Consider the following 26,695-nt stretch of genomic DNA (forward strand, 5'->3'; position numbering starts at 1 on the left):
GCTTCCGGAATGTCTTTTCAAAGTAAAGGCAGCTCGCAGACCTGACGTCATTGAGACTCGTCTGCTCAGAATATTATATTAAAGCCTACAACTTAAATCAATAAATGAGAGCTTAAATCTCAGATTTATGTCTCTTACTTCACTTCACTGACATAAAATGCCGCCATGAAACCGTGTGTAAGAACTGTTTGTCAGTAAAATAATATCTATAAGATAGAATATCTCTATCTCTATTGTGAGCTCAGGCTCTGTCAGGTCAAGCCGTGGTTGGAGTAGACAAGTTCATAAACACTGTATGGTGCATTGAATTCTGGGAGAGGTCAAAGGTGAAGGGCCTTTAAAATGCACAGAAGTCAAGGCCATGGCCTCGCTTTGGGGCCACGCCACAATGGACGCCACCTTGTTGTAGAACGGATGGGGAAGAATAGCTGTGTCCATTTAGGTGAACCTTTTCTCCCAACGTTGAGCACCACCAAGACCAATTATTAGGAAAGTATAGATTGTTCACAGCAATACTGACATTTACCGTTAGTCAAGTTTCAAAGTACTTTGATATATTTGCAGCAGTTTACCCAAATTCTGGCAGTGCATACAATATACTACTCTATCAGATCAGCACTGCTAAATACTAAAAATACCTTTATAGGCATTAAGCATGATGCTGGATCATATTAAACTTTCTACTGCTGTTTGCCAAGAGAGGATTTGTCCAATTGTCAATTGGTAGGAATAGAACAAACAGATGTGTATTGTTTTTTATGTACTTCATGTAATACTACAGTCATGTTAGCAATCTTGGTTATGTGGCTTTACTTGTCATTGATTGTTTGTGGCAATTTCAGATCAAAAAGTGAACAGTTTTTCAGAATTGCTTCTCATAAATATTGTGTTTTACTTCAGGAAGTCTTGTTTCTTTCTGGCCTTTTTGTTGGGGGGTCATCCAAACCCACACACGCATGAGGAGAACATGCAAACTCCACAAAGAGTGGACCCTGCTGGGGGTCAAACCAGGGCCTTCTCACTCAGTGCTAACCACTACACCACAGTGCAGCCCCCTAAATGCAAAATCAACTTTTTTTTCAGTTGCAGTCTTACTGTGAAAAGTAAATGAACAGGATCAAGTAAGGTAACCTCACTACTTCAGAAATTGTCAGGTGGGGAAAAATCTGTGGCTCAATTTGGTTTCTCATATTTGTCCAAATCTGACAATGTTGAAAATAGAAACTTCTTTTGAACAAAAGTAAAGTGTTGAGACAATAATGAGGAGATGGACACGTCAGCACCGCTGGCCTCTGTTTAGTCTTTACCAAGAACTGTTTTGACTCCCGCCGTTTTGGCTCTTTAAATAAAAAGGCTCGCAGGTCTTTCCGCGTGGCTGGAGCCTGAATGGACGCTCGTGAAACGCCTGTCAGGAAACAGCCAATCGTGTCGCGCGTGGGCAGATTCCAGCGTGGTTCGGAGGGCCCACAGTCCAGAGTCCGTCCAGAGTCCAGCTCTGTCGGACAGGAGAGCGAGCAGGTGCTCCGAGAAAAAACGACTTTCTACTGGAGGTCCTGTTTCTTCTGGAGTTTGACAGGAAGGCGCGCGCATGGAGGCTTTGGTCGCTGCTGTGGACCAGGGCACGAGCTCCACACGGGTTCTGGTGAGACGCCTCACACTGAGTACAAATATGCCAGCTAGTATTTTCGTAGTATAGTATAGTATAGTTTAGTATTACTGTGTATTGTTTTTGAAACTGAGTATTTCTGCATAACTCTAAAAGTCTGACACCTTTCTAGAACGTTTTTTTTGTTTAATCTTTTGAACTTTCCAGTTTGCTTTAAGATTTTACCTTTAAAACTTTGGTGACACTGCGTCATATCCATAATTATTACAACCTTCATGTCTCACAATATTTCCACAATGAACCTGAAACTGTAGAAGTGAATTCAGTCTTTTTTTTAAACTGTGAAAAACATCTAAATAGAGATGAAGATGGTTTGTCAGAACACCGGAAGTAAGACGTTTTGAATGGGTGATGTCACACTCACTCAGTCCAGTTCTCTCTTAATTGATGTCAATAATTCTCCACAAAGTTTTATTGAACTTTGGAAATCCTGAACGCCACAGCAGGAGCTTTGAGGAATCTGTTGATAGGTGGAGGATGGACGACTCTCAGCAGGAACAGATTCCAACAAAAAACAAATTCCAGCCAAATGCCTCTGTCCAATTTTCTTCTCTTTCCGGTGAACTGTTGTAAAAACCCTTTCCTGCATGTTTTTTAAAATATGTTTAAAATACGTTTTTTAAAATACGTCGCACACCTGTAGAAGGAGAACCTGTGTACCTGATCACAGCACAGCCGGAGAACTTTCTCTTCATCCTTAAATTTTCCGTACTACAGCACAACTTCCTGTGTGAAACAGCTTTTTTATAGAATAGTAACAGTTCAACAAATACTATTTATTGCTAATTCCCAAGTGCACCAAATCCAGAATGAAATACAGTGTTCCCTTGTTGGGTCGCGGTTCACCTTTTGTATGGTTTCACTGTTTTTTTCAGGGTAGTTTTTGCTTTATTTATTTGTTTTCTGGACCAGAGGGACCAAATTGTTTTCAGAATTTTTCTTTCTCACCACGCGTCTCAGCAATAACTTAACTGATGCCACATCCTCAAAAACTCACTAAAATGAAAATGAAAAAATGAATTTTGGACCAAAAATAAAGGAAAGGAGCCAAAACAGGATCTGCTGTGGCCACACCCCCTTAACAGAGATGCCGAAAGGTGAACATACACGATGTCGTCATACAAAAGAGGTTTGTAATTCATCTGTTTGGCCTTGCCCAGTTTTTATTTTATTTTATTTTTTACAGGTGTTCAATGCTAAAACGGCTGAAGTGATCAGTCAGCATCAAGTCGAGATCAGACAAAGCTTCCCCAAAGAAGGGTGAGTCCACCTTAAAGGATGAAGACACCACAGTTTGATGAGGATTGAAGGGTCTTTACGTCATTTTGTACATTCTTGGTCCTAAGAAAAGTCCTCCATGAAGAACTTTTCTTTTTTCTCCAGAAATTCGTCCGTTTTAGCCGGAGTGTGTTCAACCATAGAGTACTTCTAATCTCTTTTACAGTGTAATACTTGCTGATAGTCTCTCCACAGACTCCATTTAGAATGTAAATCCTGGATACAAGGAAGACTTTTAAACTCATGTTCTAGTCTGCAGTAGATCGGATCAGTAGATCGGATCAAAAACACCTTTAAAAAGACATTTTTATTTTGCAAAAAATGACAAGGCCTTCTAATGCTTCGAGTGCAGGGGTCCTGACTAGGAGTCTGGTCTAAACCAGGCTTATTCTCCACCAAAATGGGCTTTTTGGAGTAAAAAGCAAATGTTTCTGTTCATGTTTTTCTAAATCAGATGGGTGGAGGAGGACCCCAAGGAGATCATGCAGTCTGTCCATGAATGCATTGAGAAGACCTGCGAAAAGCTGAGCCAGCTGAAGGTTGACATCTCCAGGGTTAAAGGTGGGACCCCGACGAGCACACTGACACACGTGACAGAGCACTAACCTTCTCCGGACTGAGAGATATCCTGAAACTTTTAAGACCCCGGTATTTGTATGTGGAGACCATCTCCACCTCCACTCCATAGATGCAGACAGGCTGGAAGGATGGAGCTCCTTGTAGAAAGTCCAGGACTATTTCCTTCATTTTTATTGTTCTTTTGGGATCACTCTATGAAGGTCTTTACCAGACTCCTATACCCCCACTTTAATGCATGCCACCATTGCTCTGTCATGTCATGTGACATGTATCAGAGTTGTAGCAGGAATCAGATGTGTAGGGAGGGAAAAGGAGAGGTGAGAGAACAGTTCCCTGTGGAGCACCGGTGTGGCTGGTAACCACTAAGGACACTGTTCTCCCCAACTTTACAAATTGAGGTCTGTCAGTTAGCTAGTCCATGATCCAGCTAATAAGGTGGGGGTCAACAGCCATGTCAGTGGAGAAGGTAGAGCACACCATCCTCAGTCCCACCCTCCTTTTGAATGCAAACTGCAGAAGGTCCATCTGATTCTGCGCCTGTGGTTGCATAACCTGCAGAACCAGCCGTTCAAAGGTTTCATTATGTTGGAGGTCAGAGCAACTGGCTTAAAATCACCTGGGTCATTTACATGGCACCTCTTGAGAACACGGAATTAAACAAGATGTTTTCCATAGTGAGGGAATTTTTCCTGAATGAACACTGAGATTGTAAACCTGCTGTGTTGGAGCTCTCAGTTCAGCCGAGGTCTTCAACAACTTTGGGGACAGCTTATGAGGACCAGAAGCCTTGCTAGGATGGAGTCTTCGCAGTTCTCTTTTCATCTGGTCCATAGGGAAGGATGGGGGCCGGGAGGGAGGAACCAGGTTTTAGATGGGGGGGGGGTTCTGATGTACAGGACAGAGGAGGAACGCTATGAACTCTGTTGAAGAAGCCGATGATTGCTCTCATCCCATTCCAGACCTCTCGTTTATCCTTTTTCATCAAGATTCCTTCCAACTTTTCGCTGCACGCTATCTTGGACTCCCTTAACACACTCTTAACTTCTTTCTGCACCTCTTTCAAGTTTTTGTCTTTGCTTGCTATTTCCTGTTGAGGACAGCCTTTACTGTACCTCACTGGTGAGGCAGGGTTTGATGTTGGCAAAGCACTTTACTCACCGGACAGAAACCCCCATGTCCACACAGATATTTATGTAGAGTGTCATTCTCCCCACAGCCCCCTCTTTGCCATCCCCATGTGATCCTGCCAGCAGATTCCAATCTGTGGTAGCAAATCTGTCTTTCTGTCTTTCCGCCACTGTAGACCACTGTTGCTGAACTGTTGCGGTTTGCCTTTTTGTGTATGCGGGATGTGGGAGAACCAAACTGTGATCAGATTTACCATGGGGGGGAATGGGGTGGCTGAGGATGCCTTCTTCACATTGACATAGAGCAGAAAGAATGTTATGTTATTCCTGGTGGGGCAAAGTATTTATTAGTGAAGATTTGCAAGTGAGGAGTCCAAAGTAACATGATTGAAATCTCCAGATATGATAAGAAGTGCTTCTGGTTTGTAGGGCTGTTGTAGATGGAGTCGCATGCTGCCTCTGCGTCGCTCTTGAGGGAATGTAAACACACACGGCGATGAGAGAACTTGGGAGGTGGTATGGGCGGATGCCTACGGCTTGCAGCTCCAAGTTGGAAGAGCATATTACGCTTGAGTTGTTGAGGTTAAACCACCTCTGGTTGGCGTGAAGCAGGGGTCTCAAACTCAATTTACCTGGGGGCCACTGAAGGCAGGGTCTAGATGAGGGAGGGCCGCAACTTCAACGCACACACACACGCAACTTGTGAGTGTCTGAGAACCAATACATTTGTATGGAACATGTACTATACTGTTAACTATACTCTATTAGTAACTGTTTTCTGTAGAAATTTACTTATAAAACTCTCATTCAAATAAAATACGTAAATAAAAAAAGTCAATAAGTAAATAAATCAGTAATACATTTCTGTTCATTTAGTCTTCTATATCTACTGTTTTCTAATTTAAATGTTCTTATTAACACAGTTCAGTTAACACTATTGAATTATAACTGTTAAACACTAAAGAAGACTCCAATTCTACAGTTCTGTAACCTCCATCAATGGTTCTTCTGAACACGGTTTCTCTTGTCTTCTCACTGATGGACACTTGGCAGCACTTCCTCTCAAACTGAGACCTTCAGTGTGATTAAAGATGATTGTCAGAAAGTCTGGACTGGACTTGGACTTATTGAAATTGAAGGTGGAGACGTCAGAGAGGATCTGCTCCCAATTTTGAATCTGTGTTGATTTTTCTTTTTAAGTTTACTTTTTAAAACACAAATCAGTGAAGAAGAAACAAAATTCAGTAACCATGTTTGGATTTTCTATCTTATGACTTTTTGCACATTTAAACGCCGGTCACAAGTTATTGTAGAGCAGCCGGTCATCCACTCCTATATTTTTATAAAAAACGGATGGACATTCATGTTGGTGACACTAAATATGTGCAGCCAAGATGCACAATAAGCGTGTTTGAAATCACCCAGGTGGACGCAATGCCGCAACAGATCACCTGGTGTGTGAATGGTGTTTCTGCTTTTGCTCCATCATCACCTGTCAATCATTACAAAAATATCAGGACAAAGGGGCGGGAGCAGCAAGGCCCCAACCTGAGCGAACGCAGCTGGAAATGCACTGACTGCAAGCCGCCGATTGACTACAAAACAATGCATTGTGGGAAATGTGTCCTGACGGTTTTTGTAGTTGAGTGATCAATTAAAATCATTTAAAATACCTATTGATTAAAAAAAGTCTACATACATTACAAAACATTAAAATCAATATAAAAGATATTAATAAGACAGATCATACTAAGGGGGAGAAGCAGATTAAAACTAAATTGAATTTTAAGGACAACTCCAACTTCCTGTCCTCCTTCAGTCTCACTGCAGATTCGCCTTCACCCCCCCCCCATGGTCTCCCAACATACAGGCGCGGCGTGCTGGTTCATCTATAACACGTCTATCGTTGCATTTACACACGTAATTTCATTGTGTCTCAGACTTAATCATGTTGTTTTCTCGCACGTGTTTAATTTTAAATCCCCGTTAGGTGTCACGCACGTATGTGTGGGACATTTTTCTCCGCAGCGTTCCGACTCCTGCGGAAGCGGAGAGACCCGTTTGGTCGGGGTTGAAAGCCGCCGTGCGCTTAACCGTAACCATAACCCTCCTCCGGGTCCATGCGACCCAGAATCAAGTTCAGCAACCGCTGCATGGATTTAGAAAATTACGAGCGAATAAATGCGTTCTAAAAACGAAAGTAAGGAACTGCTTAATATGGTTGGCGGTCAGGTTTCCTGCCTTAAATGTTTTCCTGCTTTAAAGCCCGGTAAATGTCCCGCCCTCAAGAGTCATTTACCCCACTGTGATTGGTTGGTTGGTCAGCTCCGCGAACACTGAAAAGGTGTCATTCATACAAACTGGCGGGCCGCATTAACATTAAACTTTCATATTGAGGCGGGGGCCGCAGAATATCATCTTCGGGGCCACAAATAGCCCGCGGGCCGCGAGTTTGAGACCCCTGGCGTAAAGGATAATCCCCTCATCAAAACTCCTGTAACATAAAGGAGTGAGAGCGCTGATGGGCAGCTCCAGACCTTCAGGGCCGTTGCCCACCTACAGTTGGTTCAGGGGGGTTGGCCGTTTTGTTTTTGCTTTTGGGTGGTGTAGCGAGGGGCTGAGGGTCCATGCTGGGATGCTGCTTCCGTCTTTGATTGACATTCACATTGTTGTGAATCTACAGCAGTGGGCGTGACCAACCAGAGAGAGACAACCCTGGTGTGGGACAGAGCAACTGGGGAACCGCTCTACAACGCTATTGGTAAGAGTGTTTCCCTGCTTCTTTACTCCAAACCTGTCTGTGCACATTTACAAATCCAAACACGGTTTCAGCAGAGTTCTGCTTGACCATCTGATGGAAAATGAAAGATTTGTTTATGTGTCATTCATACTCCTCTATCTGAGAATCTGCAGCAAAACTGGTCAATTATAAAATAGCTTATAGACCCACTCCACTGAACATGGTGTTTTTAACATGTTCTGTTGCTTTTTTTTTATGATGGAGGACAAAGGCCTAAAGGAGCAAGCCAGCATTAGCGGTGCAACAAAAATAGCGGGCATGACCAGTTCTATCCATCCGTACAGTTTAGATCATGGATCTGTTTGTCTGCAGGTGAATGATCAGAATAGAGCAGAGCACGGAGACCTTACCAACTGTGGCCCCACGTCAAAGCTATTAGCTTTTTTCAAAAGCATTTTTTCATCTGTTACTGATTCATAATGATTTGAATGAAGACATTTTCAGGAATGAGATTTTAATCTGGATTTTCCTCATACGTGTCCTCCATCATGAAAAGAAATGCAACAAGAACATGTTAAAAACACCAAAAACAAATATTTTCATCAGAGTGGGCCTTTAAAAACCCATTCAATGAAGGTCCAGAGGATTACACCTGAAACACTTTCATATTTAGTCTGTTCTTCACTAATTTATGCTGTTCAAACATAATTGGAAGTTTAGTCAAAATCAGCAATGGTCTGGACTGACATGGATTAAACTGACGTCAGTGTTTTGAATTAATCAGAATCCTGGTGGATTCCAGGAGATTGTTACACTGTCAGAAGTTACCTCATCAACCTTAACTGATCCACCAGGCACCAGGTTTATCAAAAGCAACAATTCCAATATTTGCTGCAGTCTCTCCTGCAGAGTTGCTTACAGTAATAAGATATTGTCCAACATCATCTTTAGTAGCTTCTGTAACCCTTGTGCTATCTTAAGCACTTTACCATTGGGAGTTGGGTCATCTAGACCCACTAGACAGAGCTCTGAACCTTTTTTCTTCAATGATTTGTGATCTTCACTGGTGTCCATGGATTACATGAAATCTTTCCACCTTTATCCACCTTTGTCATGGTAGGGAGAACACGTCAATGGAAGGGGGGGGGGGGGGGGTCATCTAATATAGCACAAGGGTTAATGTTGAGTTTAAGCATAGTCTCTGTTGCATCAAAATTAACTCTGGTAGTTCAATTTAGCTCCTTGCACCTTCAGACAACTGCAGCTGTGAGGTGAAAAGACTTTAGGAAGTGAGAAGAATTGCAGTGAAAAAGCTTCAAACTTGCTGTTGAAGTGAATTATCTCAGTGTTTACCATTAGATAAGAGACTGGTGCCTCTGGAACAATTTTAATTTGCATTAGCATTAATACCTGCAGCCGAGGGGGGACTCGCTCAGAAAAAGCCTCTTTAACACACAGATGGGATCTCTGACCTCTGTGTAGAATCATGTTTTCTCACAGAGGTTTTTTCCTCCTTTCTGCCTTGGGTTTAGTCTGGCTCGACCTGCGCACACAGTCAACAGTGGAGAGGCTGATTAAAAAAGCTCCAGGCGAAAACAAGAACCACCTCAAGGTGAGAGATGACGGACATGAAGTGATAATGTCCTACATGGAAAGGTCCTCCTTGTAGCTCCATAAATTACTTTTCCAGTGAAACATTTTTCACTCAAAAATTCAGGATTCTTTTTAGATCTTCCTCAAAAAGTTCCTCAGGATTGAAGCTTTACTTCCGCCTCATGCTGGCTTGGAAAGAATTCCAAGGCAGGTTTGAAGGGTGGGGCAAAGTGTGCCTGACGTAGGAGCGGGGGATGTTGGGTGTCCTGGTGGTTTTGGCTTTGTCAAAGCTGTAGCACTGCAATCAAGAGCAGGACTTAAAGTAAAGCATTAATCTCACCAGTAACAATACCGACTTGGTACCAATACTTGGATCAATCCACCCACCACCAGCAGAAGCTGCTTGGCGCTGCCTCCTGCTCACTCCCAAGGACACTGTCGCTTATCCTTTTTGTACTCGAAAGGAAACACTTCTTCATGTTCAGTACTGAGCGAAAACTCTTGGGAACCGCTGTCTTTCTGGGACGATGACTAAAAGGTTGCTTTCTTGTTTGTTGGTGTTGGATTTAAAAAGATTACAACTTTACTTTTCCCAGTCCTGGCAGCATGGGCAGGTACGACACCCCAATGCCTGCCTTCAGATCTGGGACTGCTTAAGATACAGACATCAACAAACATGTTTATGTGTGAAAAGAGTAAAAGAATCAGAAGTTCTTGTGATGTGTGACAGATCAGGAGGCCAGAAAACCATAAGATTCTCTGCTGTCGTCAGAGGCCAAAGCTTTCATTGGATTTTTGTTTGATTGCTTGTCATCAACACATCGATGTGTGCAGCACTTGACAGGACTGCCCATCAGTACCTACTTCAGTGCAGTGAAGCTGCGCTGGCTGCTGGACAACGTAGACGAAGTGCGTGAGGCGGTGCGCACTGGGCGGGCCTTGTTTGGGACTGTGGACTCCTGGATCATCTGGGTAAGACCTTCTGAGCGATGCTTCTCTGCACAACACGACGGATGCAGAACTCCTTGAGCTTCATTTCCTGTTCAGAATCTAACTGGCGGCAGGAGCGGAGGGGTCCACGCTACAGATGTGTCCAACGCCAGTCGTACCATGCTCTTCAACATTCACTCCATGGAGTGGGATCCTGAGCTGTGCAGGTAAAACACACTAGGTTTGGCGACCATGTGCTCATTTTTGTGTACTCACTGATTGTACTGAGAGCACTCCCAAACAAAAATACAAGAACGAGGAAATCCACTTGATTGCATTGTTGATCTCAGAGGTCAGAGGAGAAAGGTCAGACTGATTCCAGCTGTTGGAAAGACAGCAGGAACTCAAAGAACCACTGATTCCAACCGAGGTCTGCAGAAGAGCATCTTTGAAAGACCAACACGTCCAACCTGGAGGCAGATGGACCACAGCAGCAGAAGACCACGCCGGGTACCACTGCTGTCAGCTAAGAACAGGAAACTGAGGCCACAATTCACACAGACTCACCAAAACTGGACCATAGAAGATGGAAAAACGTGGTCTGGTCTGATGAGTCTCCATTTCTGCTGCCACATTCAGGTGGTAGGGTCAGAATTTGGGGTCTACAACATGAAAGCATGGATCCATCCTGCCTTGTAACAACGGTTCAGGGTTCATGCTCGTTAAGGGAGTGAAGACATCATCTGCTGTCAGGCAGGCAGAATCCTGCCGTCCAACCTGCTTCATGTGTATAAAAGTGCCGCTGTTCAAAATGAAACCAATAAGAAACCTGAAAAGGGAGGTATTATAGGACACTGCTGATTGGATATTGACACTTGTCCATCATTTTAATAGAATGTTATTTGGCATGAAGCGCCTGGAACCAAAGACATGAATGTTGCTGCTATCTTAACATAGCTAATGCTTTCAAAAAATAGTTTAATTCCAGACCTACGAAGTGATACTGGAAATGCTTTGTACTAATCACAAAACTTTTATACGTTTTTTCCTTTTTTCTGGTCAAATTTCAGTGAGGCATTTTAAGCAACATGTTCTTGTTTTTATCATTACTGTAAAATTGTGTTTCAAGTACTTTATGTTTACCAGTTTGTAAGTTAATCATTTTCAGCTCTTTAATGCGGATTTGTTTGACAGGAAATGACCATGTAAAACTGCTAAATTAAATGCAGTGTTGTCGAAAAGGATAAGGAAAAAATAGTTAGAGCACGGCCAAAGTGATCCAGACTACCAAGAATGCGAAATCAGCTGAATTATTCACAGAAATGAACCCTTTTCTGGGTTTGTAGTGTGATTTCTTGGTTCATTTTGGTTAGTTAAGTTTTAAGTGTTCAAAGTACAAACTCTAGTCAGAAAAACGTTGAGTGGTCTGTCTGTTGATTAAATCTGTAACCCCCTGTGTTTTCTGCTGTGATGGCAAACTCTGAGTAAACATTAGTAACCTCTTGTAGGTCAGAGGTCATATCACCAGTGGACTTATCCCTGTTTTGATACAGCTTGTAGTGACTTTTCTGCTTGTAAGCAGAACTTCATGTTCTTGTGGCTCCATTACGTTGGCCCTGAAGTGTGAATCACACCAACAAATCACTTCACTAATAAACAATCACAACGACAATCAAAGATGCAGAAAAAAAACCCAAAAGGCATCAGAATAAAATTGAAATGTTCTGGAAAACAAACGTAATTTCCAGAAATCAAATCAAAATGTTTATGATTGGTATGGAGTATTTCCAGTATTGCGTCATACCAAAAAGCTTTAGGTTGAAATGATGGACAGACATCATCATCCAATCAGCAAAGTCCCAAAGTACCTACCTTTTCTGATTTCTTTGTTTGCTTCATTTTTTAACATTTCATTTTGATTAATGGAAATTATTTAAGTTTTTTTGGTTACGAAAATAAATAAATAAACACAAGGAAACCAGAGTCACTCTGAGAAAACCACAAGATCCTAAGAAACTTGCAGGTTCTGTATCATGCTATTCTTAGAACATGATAATACCTTTAGTACACTAAAGAACGAATTTTTTATTGGATTCGAGTTATTTTCACTATCTATTTTTCTACCTGGAACTAAGATGACTTAATCTCTGAGGCTCCACCTTTCTCTCGTTGTGGGTGCCGCCCATTTCATGACATCATCATAGAGTTGGCCTCAGCGGCGTGTCTGCGTTTCGCCCACAAAAACAAAAATCTAAACTTTTAAAAAGATGGATGTTCATATTGTGCAAACAAAAGGAAAGTGTTTTAGCCAATCACCACTAGCTCCATGGAGAAAGTGGGCGTGTCTGTTAGCCTGGGGCGGCACTGGCAGTGCAGACTCTTCCTGAAAGGGGCGGTTCCTCACTTTGTGATGTCACAATGTGAGGAATACTGAGAAATGCGTGAATCAAAATACCGCTTTGTGGTTTCTATTCATGAGGAATAAACATTATGAGACACCTAAAAGCTCAAAAAGTAGATTTTTCATGATATAGACCCTTTGAAACAGTGGTCCCCAACCCCGGGCCTTGAACCGGTACCAGTCCGTGGGTAATTTTGAATAATTTACATGACTTCCTTTTATTTATTTCGCAATCTGAAAGATGTTTTATTTTGAAAAATTGCATGATTCTCTGTCCCATCCGTCTATGTTACTCTTTTTTTTTTTTTTTAAACTTGTCCTGTCCAACAGCTAGGCAAACAGATGAGAGCTGAGGGCGTCTTGTGTTGGACATATTTTATTTTAACAAGAGGGGTTATTAATCTTCAGACAAACCAAAGGTATGTCTGAATAAACCCCTTTTGTAATTGAGGCCAAACTTTATTAATTTCAATCATGTTTGAAAATCTTTGATGTTGGACCAGACGGAAAAGGAAAGAAGGGAAGAAGAGAGAGGATGTTAGAGAGGGGGGGGGGGTAGGAGGGTGATAATAGGAGGGGAAGGGGGGTAAGACCATGAAGCAGCATAAAGCAACAAGTTTACTGGTTGTTAATCATTATGGTAAGGTTCAAATGTAGTACAAAAAGGGCGGGGCCTGTCCACACACACACTCAAATGTTATAAACACACCTGCTAGCTGCAAAAATGTCCACCTGTCGACATGTACACAAAACAGATAGTGTTCACACGCATACTTGTGCCTTAAAACCAACTAGTGTGAAATATTTCAGTCATTCAATCATGCAAACTGTTAGTGCAAAGGTGAGCTAACACCTGTGCTCAGGTGAGTGTTTATGTTCTTCTGAAATGGATGGTGGAACGTGACAAGAAGGAGGGTGAGCCAGAGTGCCCAGCCATCCCCACCCCAAGCCCCCCACCGCAGCAGCAGCGGCAGCCGGAATCCCCCCAACGCCACACGGGAACCGGCAGGGAACAACCGCCGCCCGGGCGACCAAGCCCGCCACTCAGGCCAGGGCCAGCAGGACCGCCGCAAGGCCCCTAGAGCCAGAGAGCAGGGAGCCACGGAGGGAAAGAGAGCGCCGACCCAGCCCTACCAGGAGAGCAGCCCCCCCGCCGCGCCGGGAGCGCCCAACGCAGGGCCCCACCGGAGAAGGACGCCCACAGCCCCAGACGAGCACCCCACCACCACCCAGGAGTTCCGGGCATCCCCCCGCCCCTACCCCAGGTACGAGCCAGGACCCCCCAAGGGAGACCCGCTCCGCACTCCAGGCAGCCATCCGCCCGGCCCACGGTTGGTCCAGGGAGGAGCAAGGCAGGGGCCCGCCGCCCCCGCCCAGGAAGGGGAACCCCGGGGAAAAAAGAGGGCCCACAAGGGGTGTTGTAAATATGGCCCGACCAGGCTCGGCCACAGTTGGAAATTTGGCGGGGCCCAGCGCTCAGGAGCAGGGACCAGAACCCACCCCCCAGGGACACGAACACCCCCGGCTCAGATGTAATGTGAACCCCCCCACCGCGCGGAGAAGGCACCGCCGGGCCCAGGAAGCCGGCACCCCGGGGACACGGCCGCTGTTGCAAAGGGGCCCGTACCCCCCACCAGGGAAGAGGTAGGGGACAGATGGTCCTAGGTCCCACCTTCCTTGCAAAATGTGTGTGCGTGTATGTGTGTTTGAGAGGGTGTGTGTGTGCATGTGTGTGTGTTTATGTTGGGATGTATATATTGAGGGGGGAGGGGTGTGTGTACTAAGGGCGGTGCAGTTAAAATTGGCGGGTATGGCACTAAGGAGACATCTCCTGATTACTCACAGTGACGTCCCCTCACCCTCCCCACCAAGGGGCCCTAAATGTGTAAGGTGCGGTTAAAATTGGCGGGTAGTGTGACCAGGAGGACAACTGCTGCTTGCTGGCAGTGATGTCCAAGCACCCCCCCTACCAAGGGCCCTACATGTCTAAGGTGCAAATAAAACCGAAAGAGGGGGGCCCACTCCATACGGCAACCATATGAGGGGGGCCACTGCCTAGTAACCCCCCCCCCCAAGGCCCATCGCAGGCTAAGCCCCCCACCCCCTCACCCTAATATGAGGTTATATGAGGAAGGGGGTAAGTTGGGGACAGCTGGTAGACTGTCCCCCGGTGGTCAAACAGCTGTCCCCCCCCCCCCCCCCCCAGCAAGGGGGCCAGGCCCACCCAGCCCAGGGGCTCCACCCCCGGAAGCGCAGACACCCCAGGCCCAGCACCACCCACCCCACACAGAGAGAGAGGAGCCAGAAAGCGTCGCCCCCCCCCCGGAGCAAGCCCAGGCCCCCACCCCCAAACGCCGGCCCTAGAAGAGCTCTGGTCAGGCCTCGACGGGACCGAGGCAGCCAACCGGCCGGGGAAACCGCCGATGGCCTCAGCGGAGACCCTGACCCGTCAACCCCCCCTGCCCCGTATCAATAGTGGCCCCCCCCTCCCCCAGAATGCCCCCCCACAGGACAGGGCCGACAAGAACCCCCCACCCCACCCCACCCCAGACCCCGCAGCCGAAGCGGATGACACCCAGAGCGACCGGGGGCCCCAAGTGGGTTGTCCCGTCCCGTCCCAGAGCCAGGGAAGGGCCGATCCCAGCCCCAGGTGTAGATGGACAGCCCATCCAGCGCCGCTGCCCCCCCCCCCCCCCCCCCCCGAGCAGGGCCCCCCGCCAACCCCCCCAGCACAGGCAAAGGGACCACCCCCCCAAGCCAAGCCAGACCACCACCCCACCACCCCACCACGCACCCCCACACCCAAGCCCAGAGGACCACGCAGCACCCCAGCCCGCCCCACCCAGGCGCCGGACCCGACCCCCCGACCAACAGAGCCCCCACCACCCCCCGCCAGGCACCGGAGGCCCAACCCCCACCCCGGCCCACGGTAGAAGGGCAAGGAGCAACGACGACCAGGCCCCCCCACCCCCTAAATCATGGAGTTAGCTATGGGAGACCAGAGAGACCGAATTCTTTCAAAGTTACTTGAACTTTGGGCTGACATTTTTTCCAAGCTGATATGATCAAGCAGCAGATTTCTGTGTTGACTTATATTTATACTTTTCTTGCTTTTCCAATTTATTAAAATAGTTTTTTTAGCAATGCAAAGAGTTATGAAAATGATAGAGCCTAATCCTCCTTCTACATCGATGGCACTCATGTCACCAAGCACACAAAGTGACGGTGAAGCCGTGATTGAAACCTTAAGCCAGACTGATAGATCGGCACATACCTGCTGCCAGAGAGCCTGGACAGGCGTGCAGAACCATAGTGCGTGCATGTAATTGTCGGGTAGATTACCGTCACAGTGCTGACAAATGTCTGAGTTACTGAGACCCATCTTGAACATCCTCTGTCCAGTGTAGTAAATTCTGTGAAGAGTTTTGAAATGGATTAGCTGCAGATTTGGACTTTTTGTCATTTTAAAGGTGTTTAGACAAAGTTCTGACCAAAAGCTTTCATCTGTGCTGATGCTCAAATCCGCATCCCATTTTGTTGTCGGAAGTGAAATATTATTATCTAAATTACATAAAAGTTTGTATATTTTGGAGAGAGTTTTATTCATTGAGAAATTGATCAGAGTGGTAACTACATCTGGTAGCTTTAAATCGTTGTCTCTGTATTTAAACTTTTTAGTAATAATTGATTTAAGTTGCTGATATTCCAAGAAGTTATTTATTCCATGTTTGTCTTGAAGTTCCTGGGGAGTTATGAATCTTCTATTAATAATTATGTGCTCTAGTTGTTTTATGCCCCCTGCTTGCCAAGCTGGGAAGTGAATTTTTTTGTTTATGAGGATGTCTGGGTTGTTCCAGATGGGTGTCATTTTGCACGGTTGAATTGATGATTTTGATATTTTGAGAAATTCCCACCAGGCTGTTAAAGTGGCATTTATATTAATACTTTTGAAACAATCCTGTTTTTTAACTGTTTGGCTAATAAATGGTAGCTGTGACAGGTTGATCTTTCCACAACCAACCAGCCTGTTCCAAGTCTAACCATGAGTTGGTTTCTGGATTATTTTTTAACCATTTTAAGATGTATTGTAATCTATTTGCAAGAAAGTAATTGTGGAAGTTAGGTAATTCTAATCCTCCACAGCTTTTTGCAGATTTTAAAGTTTTTAGACTAATTCTTGCAGGTTTATTGTTCCATAAAAAGCTTGATATGGATGAGTCTATTGTTTTGAACCATTTTAATGGCGGTTGTGTGGGAATCATTGAGAAGAGATAATTAACTTTGGGTACGATTTTCATTTTTACTGTGGCTACCTTGCCCATAAGGGACAGAGGCAGGTTGGTTCAGCGTGTTAGATCATCCTGTATGTTTTTCAGTAATGGGGTGTAGTTTAGCTGCACCAGTTCTGATAGTGATAGAAAAATTGATACCTAGATATTTGATATTTCCTGATTTAACTGGTATTGTGAGTCTTTGCTCCGCATTAGATTAGATTAGATTAGATTCAACTTTATTGTCACTGCACATGTAGGTACAAGGCAACGAAATGCAGTTAGCATCTAACCAGAAGTGCAATAAGCAGTAAGTACAGAATAAAGTTCTATAGTATGTACAATAACTATACAGGTTAGTATTGTGGACATAATTTACAGATATTAATACTATAAGCACGATGTACAGATAGGTGTACTATGAATATACTATACAGATGGGCTATGTAAAAGGGTATGAACACTATAGGCAGAACTATGAACATAATTTACAGTATTGCAATGGACAGTAAAGTGCATAGAAAATATTACAATGTGCAGATGGATTATACAGTGTTCCTGGATGAACAGACAGTAGTGCAAGTAATAACAAGTTACTGTTTTTGCTTGTTGTGAATAAATAAATGATTCAGAGTGTTGAAGAGGGGGGGAGGAGTCTATGGTGGTGTGGGGGGGGTGTTTTAGGGGTGTCAGAGGGAAGAGTTCAGCAAGGAGACAGCTTTAGGGAAAAAGCTGTTCCTGAATCTTGTGGTCCTTGTCCGGAGGCTCCTGAAACGCCTCCCGGAGGGGAGGAGGTTAAACAGTCCGTGGTCAGGGTGAGAGGAGTCCTTGAGAATGCTGCGAGCTCGACGTAGACAGCGTTTCCTCTGGATGTCCTCAAGAGCAGGAAGTGGTGTCCCTGTGATGCGCTGGGCAGTTTTCACCACCCTCTGCAGTGCCTTGCGGTCAGCCACTGAGCAGTTCCCATACCAGACTGAGATGCAACTTATGCAACTTAAATTATTGTTTAGTGGTAATAAAACAGACTTATTCCAATTAATGGAATAGTCTGATATAGAGGAGAATTCATTAATGATTGTTGCCGTTTCATTTACAGAATGTAAATTACTTAAAAACAGTAATATGTCATCTGCATAGAGACTAATTTTATGATGGCTGTGTTTGGTTTTAATTCCTTTAATGCTCTCATTCTGTCTTATTGCTGCAGCTAGAGGCTCAATAAATATAGCAAAAAGAGAAGGAGAGAGTGGGCAACCCTGTCTGGTTCCTCTTCCAAGAAAAAACCAAACGTCTATGTTACTCTTGACGCAGGCCATTTCGCTCGTCTCTGCCACGTGACAGGATACCGCTAAAATAAAACCCAGGAACTAGCAAAATGGAATAAAAAACAAACGTCTTTGAAAAGTTTCTTTGCCAAGTAGAAAAGGCCCAGCCAGGAGACAGAAAAAGAGCCTTCCACTTCCAAAAAAAGAAAGCTACATTTAATAAACAGTATCAGGAGTCCTACTTAAAATACGGTTTTATCCCAACGGGAGATTCCCTCCAACCATTCAGCATTGTGGTGAGTTGGATTTTCCATGCACCTATTTTGAAGGCATGTTTAAATGTTATAATAATAGCGACCAGAGAGCGTTGCGGGCAGAGAGGACGTTGCTCATGTCATGATTCATGTTTATTGTTATGTTTAGAAAATACCACAGTTTTAATGCAGGTCACATTATTTTGCTGTACTGTAGTGTTGGTCACGTGCACGTTTGGTCTGCTGTGGGAGTTCCACAGGCTGCAGGGGTTACTGTCGGAGCTGGCAGAACATGGAATTAAATCAATCCCCTTTGCCGCCTTTGGTCAGAATAGGGTTGAGCATGGGTGTTTCTTTTTGCCTACGGGTCCCTTCATCTGGCAGTTATGTTGTTTCACCCTTAGTTAATTCTTCCTGTTGTGTTTACTTTTTTAGCACCATGAGTGTGGGAAGGGGAGAGGATGATGACACCTGTGTGATGTACAATGTTTAGCGTGTCAATATAAAAGTGCAGAGTACGTCTCATCTCGTGTCTCTGCCTTTATTGCAGCGTTGCTGCAGCGTGTGTCCGCCACATGTAACATACCGGTCCGTGAGAATTTTGCCAGACATCAAACCGGTCCGTGGCGCAATAAAAGTTGGGGACCGCTGCTTTAAAACACGTGTCAAACTCAAGGCCCGCGGGCCAAATGTGGCCCTCCATGTCATTTTATGTGGCCCAAAAGGGACATAAAAGTTTTTGATTCCTTAAAATAAAAATTGGTTTATATTTATTCATATCTAGGGGGAATTGGACTTAAACTATCGTATTGGTCATCTATACATCAGGACTTAAACACTGTCCATATAACCTAACCTGACAGAATCAAATGTAAAAGGATTTATGCTAAAGTAACAAGCAAACAGATGTTTTCTATGCAACTGTAATTGTCACTTTAAAAAGTTATAATAAATAAATAAACGAGTTATTCAACATTAAGGAGTAGTTACATTTATTTTCATTACATTTAGTTACATGTATAAGTTACATCTGGCCCTTTGAGGACAGACACTATGCTGATGTGGCCCCCAGTGAAAATGAGTTGGACACCCCTAGTTTAAAACATTTAACCCAGAAACTGAATCCATGAACATCAACACAGAAAAACTTATGTGCCCACACCTGTTAGGGGAATTAGCTCTCAGAACATTTGAAGGACAAGATGTAAATGTGACAGTGTTGTATTTTCAGGTACTTTGACATCCCAATGGAAATCCTTCCAGACGTGAGAAGCTCCTCTGAAGTTTATGGCTGGATGGTGAGCTCTCTCTGCATTCATACCCTGTTCATGTTGTTTAGTTTGGTAGAGTTCTGACAGTCAGGAGAGGAAATGTGTCATCGGTGTTGTCAAACATTTCTTCATGAGTGTAATCAGGTTTTATTACCATCTAAGGTGTTATCCATGTCAATGGTTTGAATGTCATCCAAAGTCTTAACACGTGGGTCCCATGGATACACAAATGGCAGTCTGTGTTCAGTTCCCTGGTTGTGATCTCTCCCTGAGCAGTGAGTGGACTAGATCCTGCTAGATCCTGGACAAAAATCAAAAGCTGCCAAGCCTGAATCAAAGCCGTTTCCTGTCGTCACAGTTACTGTTTTTTTGGTACCTTTGTTTGTCCTCATCATTGCACAGTGATTGCTATTTTACTAGTTTGTGCAATAAGCCCTTTGTACTGTTGTTCAGAGGTTGACTGCCTGCTTTGTTTTCTGCACTCATCCAGGTCCTTGACCTGTGAGCTATCCAGGATAAAACTATGTAGTTATGTATGCAGGTTGATGTAGTTGTGGGAGAATGATTAGCAGCCTTTATTGGATCAAAGATCGGCTCAACTGGGATGTAGCGGCTTTTTGATGGAAGCAGCTTCTTATCCTCTGTGAAGTCCAAAAAGGAACGTTTTGTCTTGTCTGCTACCGTTGTGTGGCATGCTGCACCACCATCTATGTCCTAAATGCTGGTTATCTTGCTTTATACCTTTTTGTATTATATTAAAGTTCGATTTTCTTCCAGCTGCCGAAACCTTCCTCTTTCTTTTCAGTGTTTATACATTGCTGTAGATAAAAAGCTGCCTTGATAAAGCTGCACCCTGGGGGGGCCATGTAGCAGAGGTAGAGCAGTCGACCTCCGATTGGGAGATGACAGGTTCAATTCCCGCTCTGCCCGCCCAGTGGTAGTTTGGGTGCAGTGTGATCTGCTGCTGTTGGTCCACTGCACATGTTGAAGTCAACATTAACTTAGACATCTCCTAGATACATTGAGAGCCCTTCATGCTTCCTGGAATGCTGATTTTTATTTTCCTGAAGGACGCGTGTTTACCGACTAAAGCTGCTCCATGCGTTACTGTGCTTGATTGACCAGTTGTTGTAGAAGGAAGATGAGAGACGACAGAACCAGGTCTGCAGGTGGCCTGAAGGCAGCTGTCGGAACCTAAACCTTCATTCCACCTTTGCAGAGCCACAAGCTGATGACCTCCTTATAATCCTACATAAACATTCATTTTTAGAACATTTCTACTGAAAGGATACTTGAAAAGATGATCTTCCGATACACTAGGTTTTAGGTTCTGTAAGCCATACATCACAGCTATGGAAATCACTAGAGGGCCGAGGGCCAAAGGGAACAGAGAGCACGCAGGGCAGCCCCCCCCCCCCCCCCCCCCCCCCCCCGAGTGTCAGCTGGGACTTTTCTGTGTGAAGCTTTCCTCTGTGGATTCTCCCCAGTTTCCCCTCAAAAACATGCTTCAGAGGTTCATTGATGATTCTAAATGGTCCCTCTGGTAAATGTGAGCATGTGTGGCTGTGTGTGTGTGACCCTATGATGACCTGGTGAAGGGTGTACCCAAGCTTTGCCCTTCAGTGGGTTCTTGACCCCAAATAGGGGGAATAAAAGTAGGAAATTGATATTTTAATCTACTTGTAATTGTTCTATATAAAACACAAGTTTTTGAAACTAATCTGCAAACAGGAGAAATAATCTCTTTTCAGCTTTAGACTTTCAAAAAGGCTTATATTTGGACATTTTGAGGATAACGTCTGAATGTTCCTTTAATTATGTGAGCCCTAGCATTATGTGTCAGAAAGTATGATTTACAATCCAAGCGTTTCTCTTCTGAACAGAAATCTGGAACACTCGCAGGAGTTCCAATCTCAGGGGTAAGGACTATTTTTGCAAAGTACATCTTGTGATTATTATTCATGTGTGCTCATGTGTTTGACTATGTTTGTATTTTTGTTTGCACTCAGCTAATTATTTTACAGTAATTACAGTGGGGCAAAAAAGTATTCAGTCAGCCACCAATTGTTCAAGTTCTCCCACTTAAAATGATGAGAGAGGCCTGTAATAACCTCCACTATAAGACACAAAATGAGAACAAAAATCCTTAAAAAATCATTTCGTCTGATTTTTAAAAAAATATTTATTTTTAAATTATGGTGGAAAATAAGTTTTTGTTCATCTACAAACAAGCAGGATTTCTTTCTCACAGACCTGTAACTTCTTCTGTAGAGGATCCTCTGTCCTCCACTGGTTACCTTTATTAATGACTCCTGTTTGAACTGGTTATCTATAGAAAGACACCTGTCCACAACCTTAAACAGTCACACTCCAAACTCCACTATGGAGACCAAAGAGCTGTCTAAGGACACCAGAAACCAGATTGTTGACCTGCACCAGACTGGAAGACTGAATCTGCAACAGGTGAGCAGCTTGGAGTGAAGAAATCCTCATGTGGGGGCAATTATTAGGAAATGGAAGACAAGACCACTGAGAATCTCCCTCCGACTGGGGCTCCCCCCAAGATCTCACCCCGTGGGGTCAGAATGATCACAAGAACGGTGAGCAAAGATCCCAGAATCCCACGGGGGACCTAGAGAATGACCTGCAGAGAGCTGGGACCAAAGTAACAAAGGCTACCATCAGTAACACACGACACCACCAGGGACTCAAACCCTGCAGGGCCAGACGTGTCCCCCTGCTAAAGCCGGTACATGTGCAGAACCGTCTACAGTCTGCTAGAGAGCATTTGGATGATCCAGAAGAGGATTGGGAGAATGTCCTATGGTCAGATGAAACCACAATAGAACTTTTTGGTAAGAACTCCACTGTTTGGAGGAGAAAGAATGCTGAGCTGCATCCAAAGACCACCAGACCTACTGTAAAGCATGGGGGTGGAAGCATCATGCTTTGGGGCTGTTTTTCAGCAAAGGGACCAGGACGACTGATCTGTGTAAAGGAAAGAATGAATGGGGCCGTGTATGGTCAGATTTGGAGTGACTTCCATCAGCATTAAAGATGAAACAGCTGGGTCTTTCAGCATGACAACCATCCCAAACACACGTTGCCCGGGTAACAAAGGAGTGGCTTCATAAGAAGCATTTCAAGGTCCTGGAGTGGCCTAGCCAGTCTCCAGATCTCAACCCCATAGGAAATCATTGGAGGGAGTAGAAGGTCTGTGTTGCCCAGCAACAGCCCCAAAACATCACTGCTCTAGATGAGAACTGCATGGAGGAATGGGCCAAAACATCACTGCTGTAGATGAGAACTGCATGGAGGAATGGGCCAAAACATCACTGCTGTAGAGGAGATCTGCATGGAGGAATGGACCTAAACATCACTGCTGTAGAGGCGATCTGCACGGAGGAATGGACCAAAACATCACTGCTGTAGAGGAGATCTGCATGGAGGAATGGACCTAAACATCACTGCTGTAGAGGCGATCTGCACGGAGGAATGGACCAAAACATCACTGCTCTAGAGGAGATCTGCATGGAGGAATGGACCAAAACATCACTGCTCTATATGAGATCTGCATGGAGGAATGGACCAAAACATCACCGCTCTATATGAGATCTGCATGGAGGAATGGACCAAAACATCACTGCTATAGAGGAGATCTGCATGGAGGAATAGACCAAAACATCACTGCTGTAGAGGAGATCTATATGGAGGAATGGACCAAAACATCACTGCTGTAGAGGAGATCTACATGGAGGAATGGGCCAAACCATCACTGCTCTAGAGGAGATCTGCATGGAGGAATGGGCCAAACCATCACTGCTCTAGAGGAGATCTGCATGGAGGAATAGACCAAAACATCACTGCTGTAGAGGAGATCTACATGGAGGAATGGGCCAAACCATCACTGCTCTAGAGGAGATCTGCATGGAGGAATAGGCCAAAACATCACTGCTGTAGAGGAGATCTACATGGAGGAATGGGCCAAACCATCACTGCTTTAGAGGAGATCTACATGGAGGAATGAGCTAAAATACCAGAAACGGTTTGTGGAAACTTACAGAAGACTTACAGACAACGTTTGACTGCTGTCATTACAGACAGAGGGTATTTTACAAAGTATTGATTGGAACTTTGTTATTGACCAAATACTTATTTTCCACCAGAATTTACAAATAAATTCTTTAAAAATCAGACATTGCGATTTTCTGGATTTATTTTTTTCTCATTTTGTGTCTCATAGTTGAGGTTTACCTATGATGTAAATGACAGACCTCTCTCATCTTTTTAAGTGGGAGAACTTAGACAATCAGTGGCTGACTGAATATTATTATTCCCCTACTTAATGTTGCATTTTTTTCTAACATTTTGGAACAGGACTCAATGAAACTACAACAATCGGGTTACTAACGGCTGCATGTTGATGTGGGGCTTAGCGTTCCCTCATCTGACAGATGAATGAGGGGCTGGTTCTGATTGACAGAGTGACTGAATTCCATTCTTCCCTGGTTTCTCTGTCAGTGTTTAGGCGACCAATCAGCTGCTCTGGTTGGTCAGATGTGTTTTGAGGAAGGACAAGCCAAAAACACGTACGGCCCACATAATTTGCTTGATATTTAGTTGATTTTTACCAATGCGGTTTTCTTCAGGTTTTGTTTACCTGCTGGGTTTCCTTTTCTTGTTTCTCTCTTGTAAAGGTATGGTACTGGCTGCTTCCTTCTTCAAAATACAGGATGCAAAGTAAGACGCTGCTTTAAAAAAGTTGATATTTATGTTTGATCCTTCTTTAATGTTAAGCTTTGTGCCTCTGCAGCCTGTCATGTCGAACCATGGCCTGCTCACCACAGTCGCCTACAAGCTGGGGAGACACATGCCATGCTGCTATGCCCTGGAGGTGTGTGATGGACCGTCTCATTGGTTGCTGATTTTTCCTCAGTCATGACCAAAACTACACTTCTGTGCTCTATTGCTCAGTCTGAAAAGTTGCTATTTTGGATCAAGAGTGTGATGTTTCTTGTCTGGTTTCTGGAGGGCTCCGTTGCCATCGCTGGAGCTGTGGTTCAGTGGCTGAAGAACAACATGGGCATGGTGCAGACATCGTCAGAGATCGGTGAGAAAAGGCAGTAGAATGGCTGTGATCTGCTTTTACTGTGGAGACGGTTTTTATGGATCCATCATCTTGTTTCAGAGAAGCTTGCAGCTGAAGTGGGGACCTCCCATGGCTGTTACTTTGTACCGGCTTTCTCCGGCCTGTACGCCCCCTACTGGGAGCCCAGTGCCAGAGGGTGAGACAGTCGAAACTACACAACTACAACCCAACTTCTGGAAATGTTGGGAGGTTTTGAGTACTAGAAAATGGCCAATAACGTATCTACGACCCAAACACAAAAAAACAACAAAGAAATGTTAAACTTTTATCTACTGAATAAAACTGTTTCAAATTTGATATCTGTCACAGGTCTCAGAATAGGGAAACAGAAGAACAATAAAGTCATTATTATCAGGTCTAAACATGTAAATTATTAAGAGGCTGGAGCTGTGCTGCTTTACTGTACTGAGTCGAAGACAAACATCCACCCTTCAGTAGCTGGAAGCCTAACTAGAAATAGTCAAGAACCAAAGATATTCATCCAGAACTCTAAAAATGTCTAACCTCCACAAACCTCCACTGTTCTGTGGAGAGCAGATGCTAAACCCTGGTTTAGCTCGTGCAGCAGCATCCCATGCCAAGGATGAACAGACCCTCCAGAATTTTATGCATCAAGTCCTGTTGTTTCCAACCAATTCCAGCTCCTTTTATGCAAAACAGCAACTTTGATTTGGAAAACTGTTTGTGACTCAAACAGAGATGTTGTCAGTCTAACCAGTCAAATGTCCTCCTTTCCTTGTGTTGAGACGGTTGATAAAGCCTCTCAGTTCCAACAAAAATCTCAGCTAAAGATCCACATCAGCTGTGAATTCCACTGTCCATGTGTCATTGAACTCAGTGACATGAGTCACACACACATATATATACACACACATACACACGTACACACACATACACACGTACACACACATGCACACACACATACACACACACACACACATATATACACACACATGCACACACACATATATATATACACACATGCACACACACACATATATACACACACACACACACACACACACACACACACACTGACTCGGTCTGGAACAACAGATGTTTCCGTTCTGAATACAACTTTATAGCCAAACTGAGTCCACAGGATAGAAACCTGATAATCTGTTGAATGAAAAATATGAAACAAAAACCTACATGTACAATTGATAAAATTATAATGGATTCAAATGATTTTAATAACAGGCAGATTTTCGAGTGATACTGTTTTCTATTAATGTCTGTTAAATAATGAATTCACTTACAGACTTAGGAAAAATGAAAGTTAAGATGAAATATTAGAAGTAACAAAGTAAATCTCTGTGTACAGCAGAAACATTGACTAAAAACTAAACTAACTGAATTAAACATGTTTGATTTATATTTAAGTTACATAATTTACTCACCGTTGCAAACCTCTTTTTTTAAGCAGTAAATAATATCTATCATAAATGTAGCTTTGGTCGTCTTTGAAGAGAATCTACTTAACGTACCGTTACTTTATTTTTGTTTAGGTTTTACTGGTAATTTTGCACAAACTCTAAAAACAAAAATGACAGTTTAATGAGGAATTTGATTGATGCTGTCCATTTGTAGTTAAATGAGTCACATGTGAACCTTGATAAAAAAAAAATTATATTCAAAATATCACAGCTTTTAACCCTTGTGCTATCCTATGGGGTCCAGATGACACCCCCCCCCCACACACACACACACACACACACACCCTTCCATTGAGGTGTTCTCCCTACCATGACAAAGGTGGATAAAGGTGGAAAGATTTCATGTAATCCATGGACACCAGTGAAGATCACAAATCATTGAAGAAAAAAGGTTCAGAGCACTGTCTAGTGGGTCTAGATCAGTGTTTTTCAACCTTTTTTGAGCCACGGCACACTTTAACCTTGACAAAAATCCCGCGGCACACCAGCACCCCCCCCCCCAAAAAAAAGCAGAAACTCTTATAGTCTGTTTTGATCTACAGCCCCCCCCCCCGCAATCTGACGTGCATTTTTGTGATAACTGTGGCAGAAAAAGCAGGAAGTTGCAGATGTTTTTTCTAAAATATGTAATAAAAGTTAAGTTACATACAAACTGTATGTTCGTTGTGGTTTCAATCCGTGTAACAAGGACGACTCATTGTACGCTAAGGCGCTGTCCCTTTAAGCCAATGCATC

The 26,695-nt window shown here is 43.9% G+C and overlaps 1 protein-coding gene across 3 annotated transcripts in view; it reads left to right on the forward strand.

Moving 5' to 3' along the window:
• Positions 1-1,447: 1,447 nt before the first annotated feature.
• The window catches only part of LOC101157895 (glycerol kinase-like), a 33,908-nt gene continuing 8,660 nt past the window's right edge, over positions 1,448-26,695 (forward strand). For 2 of the 3 annotated variants that reach the window (XM_011489177.3, XM_004081371.4), the window contains exons 1-14: positions 1,452-1,642; positions 2,853-2,926; positions 3,399-3,505; positions 7,334-7,411; positions 8,923-9,002; positions 9,818-9,955; positions 10,031-10,140; positions 19,336-19,402; positions 21,259-21,294; positions 23,897-23,964; positions 24,073-24,115; positions 24,189-24,269; positions 24,407-24,485; positions 24,564-24,660. In XM_011489177.3, the coding sequence (XP_011487479.1) occupies positions 1,589-1,642; positions 2,853-2,926; positions 3,399-3,505; positions 7,334-7,411; positions 8,923-9,002; positions 9,818-9,955; positions 10,031-10,140; positions 19,336-19,402; positions 21,259-21,294; positions 23,897-23,964; positions 24,073-24,115; positions 24,189-24,269; positions 24,407-24,485; positions 24,564-24,660 (1,112 nt within the window). In that variant the 5' untranslated portion in view covers positions 1,452-1,588. Of the gene's footprint in view, positions 1,643-2,852; positions 2,927-3,398; positions 3,506-7,333; positions 7,412-8,922; positions 9,003-9,817; positions 9,956-10,030; positions 10,141-19,335; positions 19,403-21,258; positions 21,295-23,896; positions 23,965-24,072; positions 24,116-24,188; positions 24,270-24,406; positions 24,486-24,563; positions 24,661-26,695 lie in introns of all 3 variants that reach the window. The other variant, XM_020713159.2, reaches the window with a different exon arrangement.

Source organism: Oryzias latipes, chromosome 21, assembly GCF_002234675.1.
Source record: "Oryzias latipes chromosome 21, ASM223467v1".
Classification (NCBI taxonomy): Eukaryota; Metazoa; Chordata; class Actinopteri; order Beloniformes; family Adrianichthyidae; genus Oryzias; species Oryzias latipes.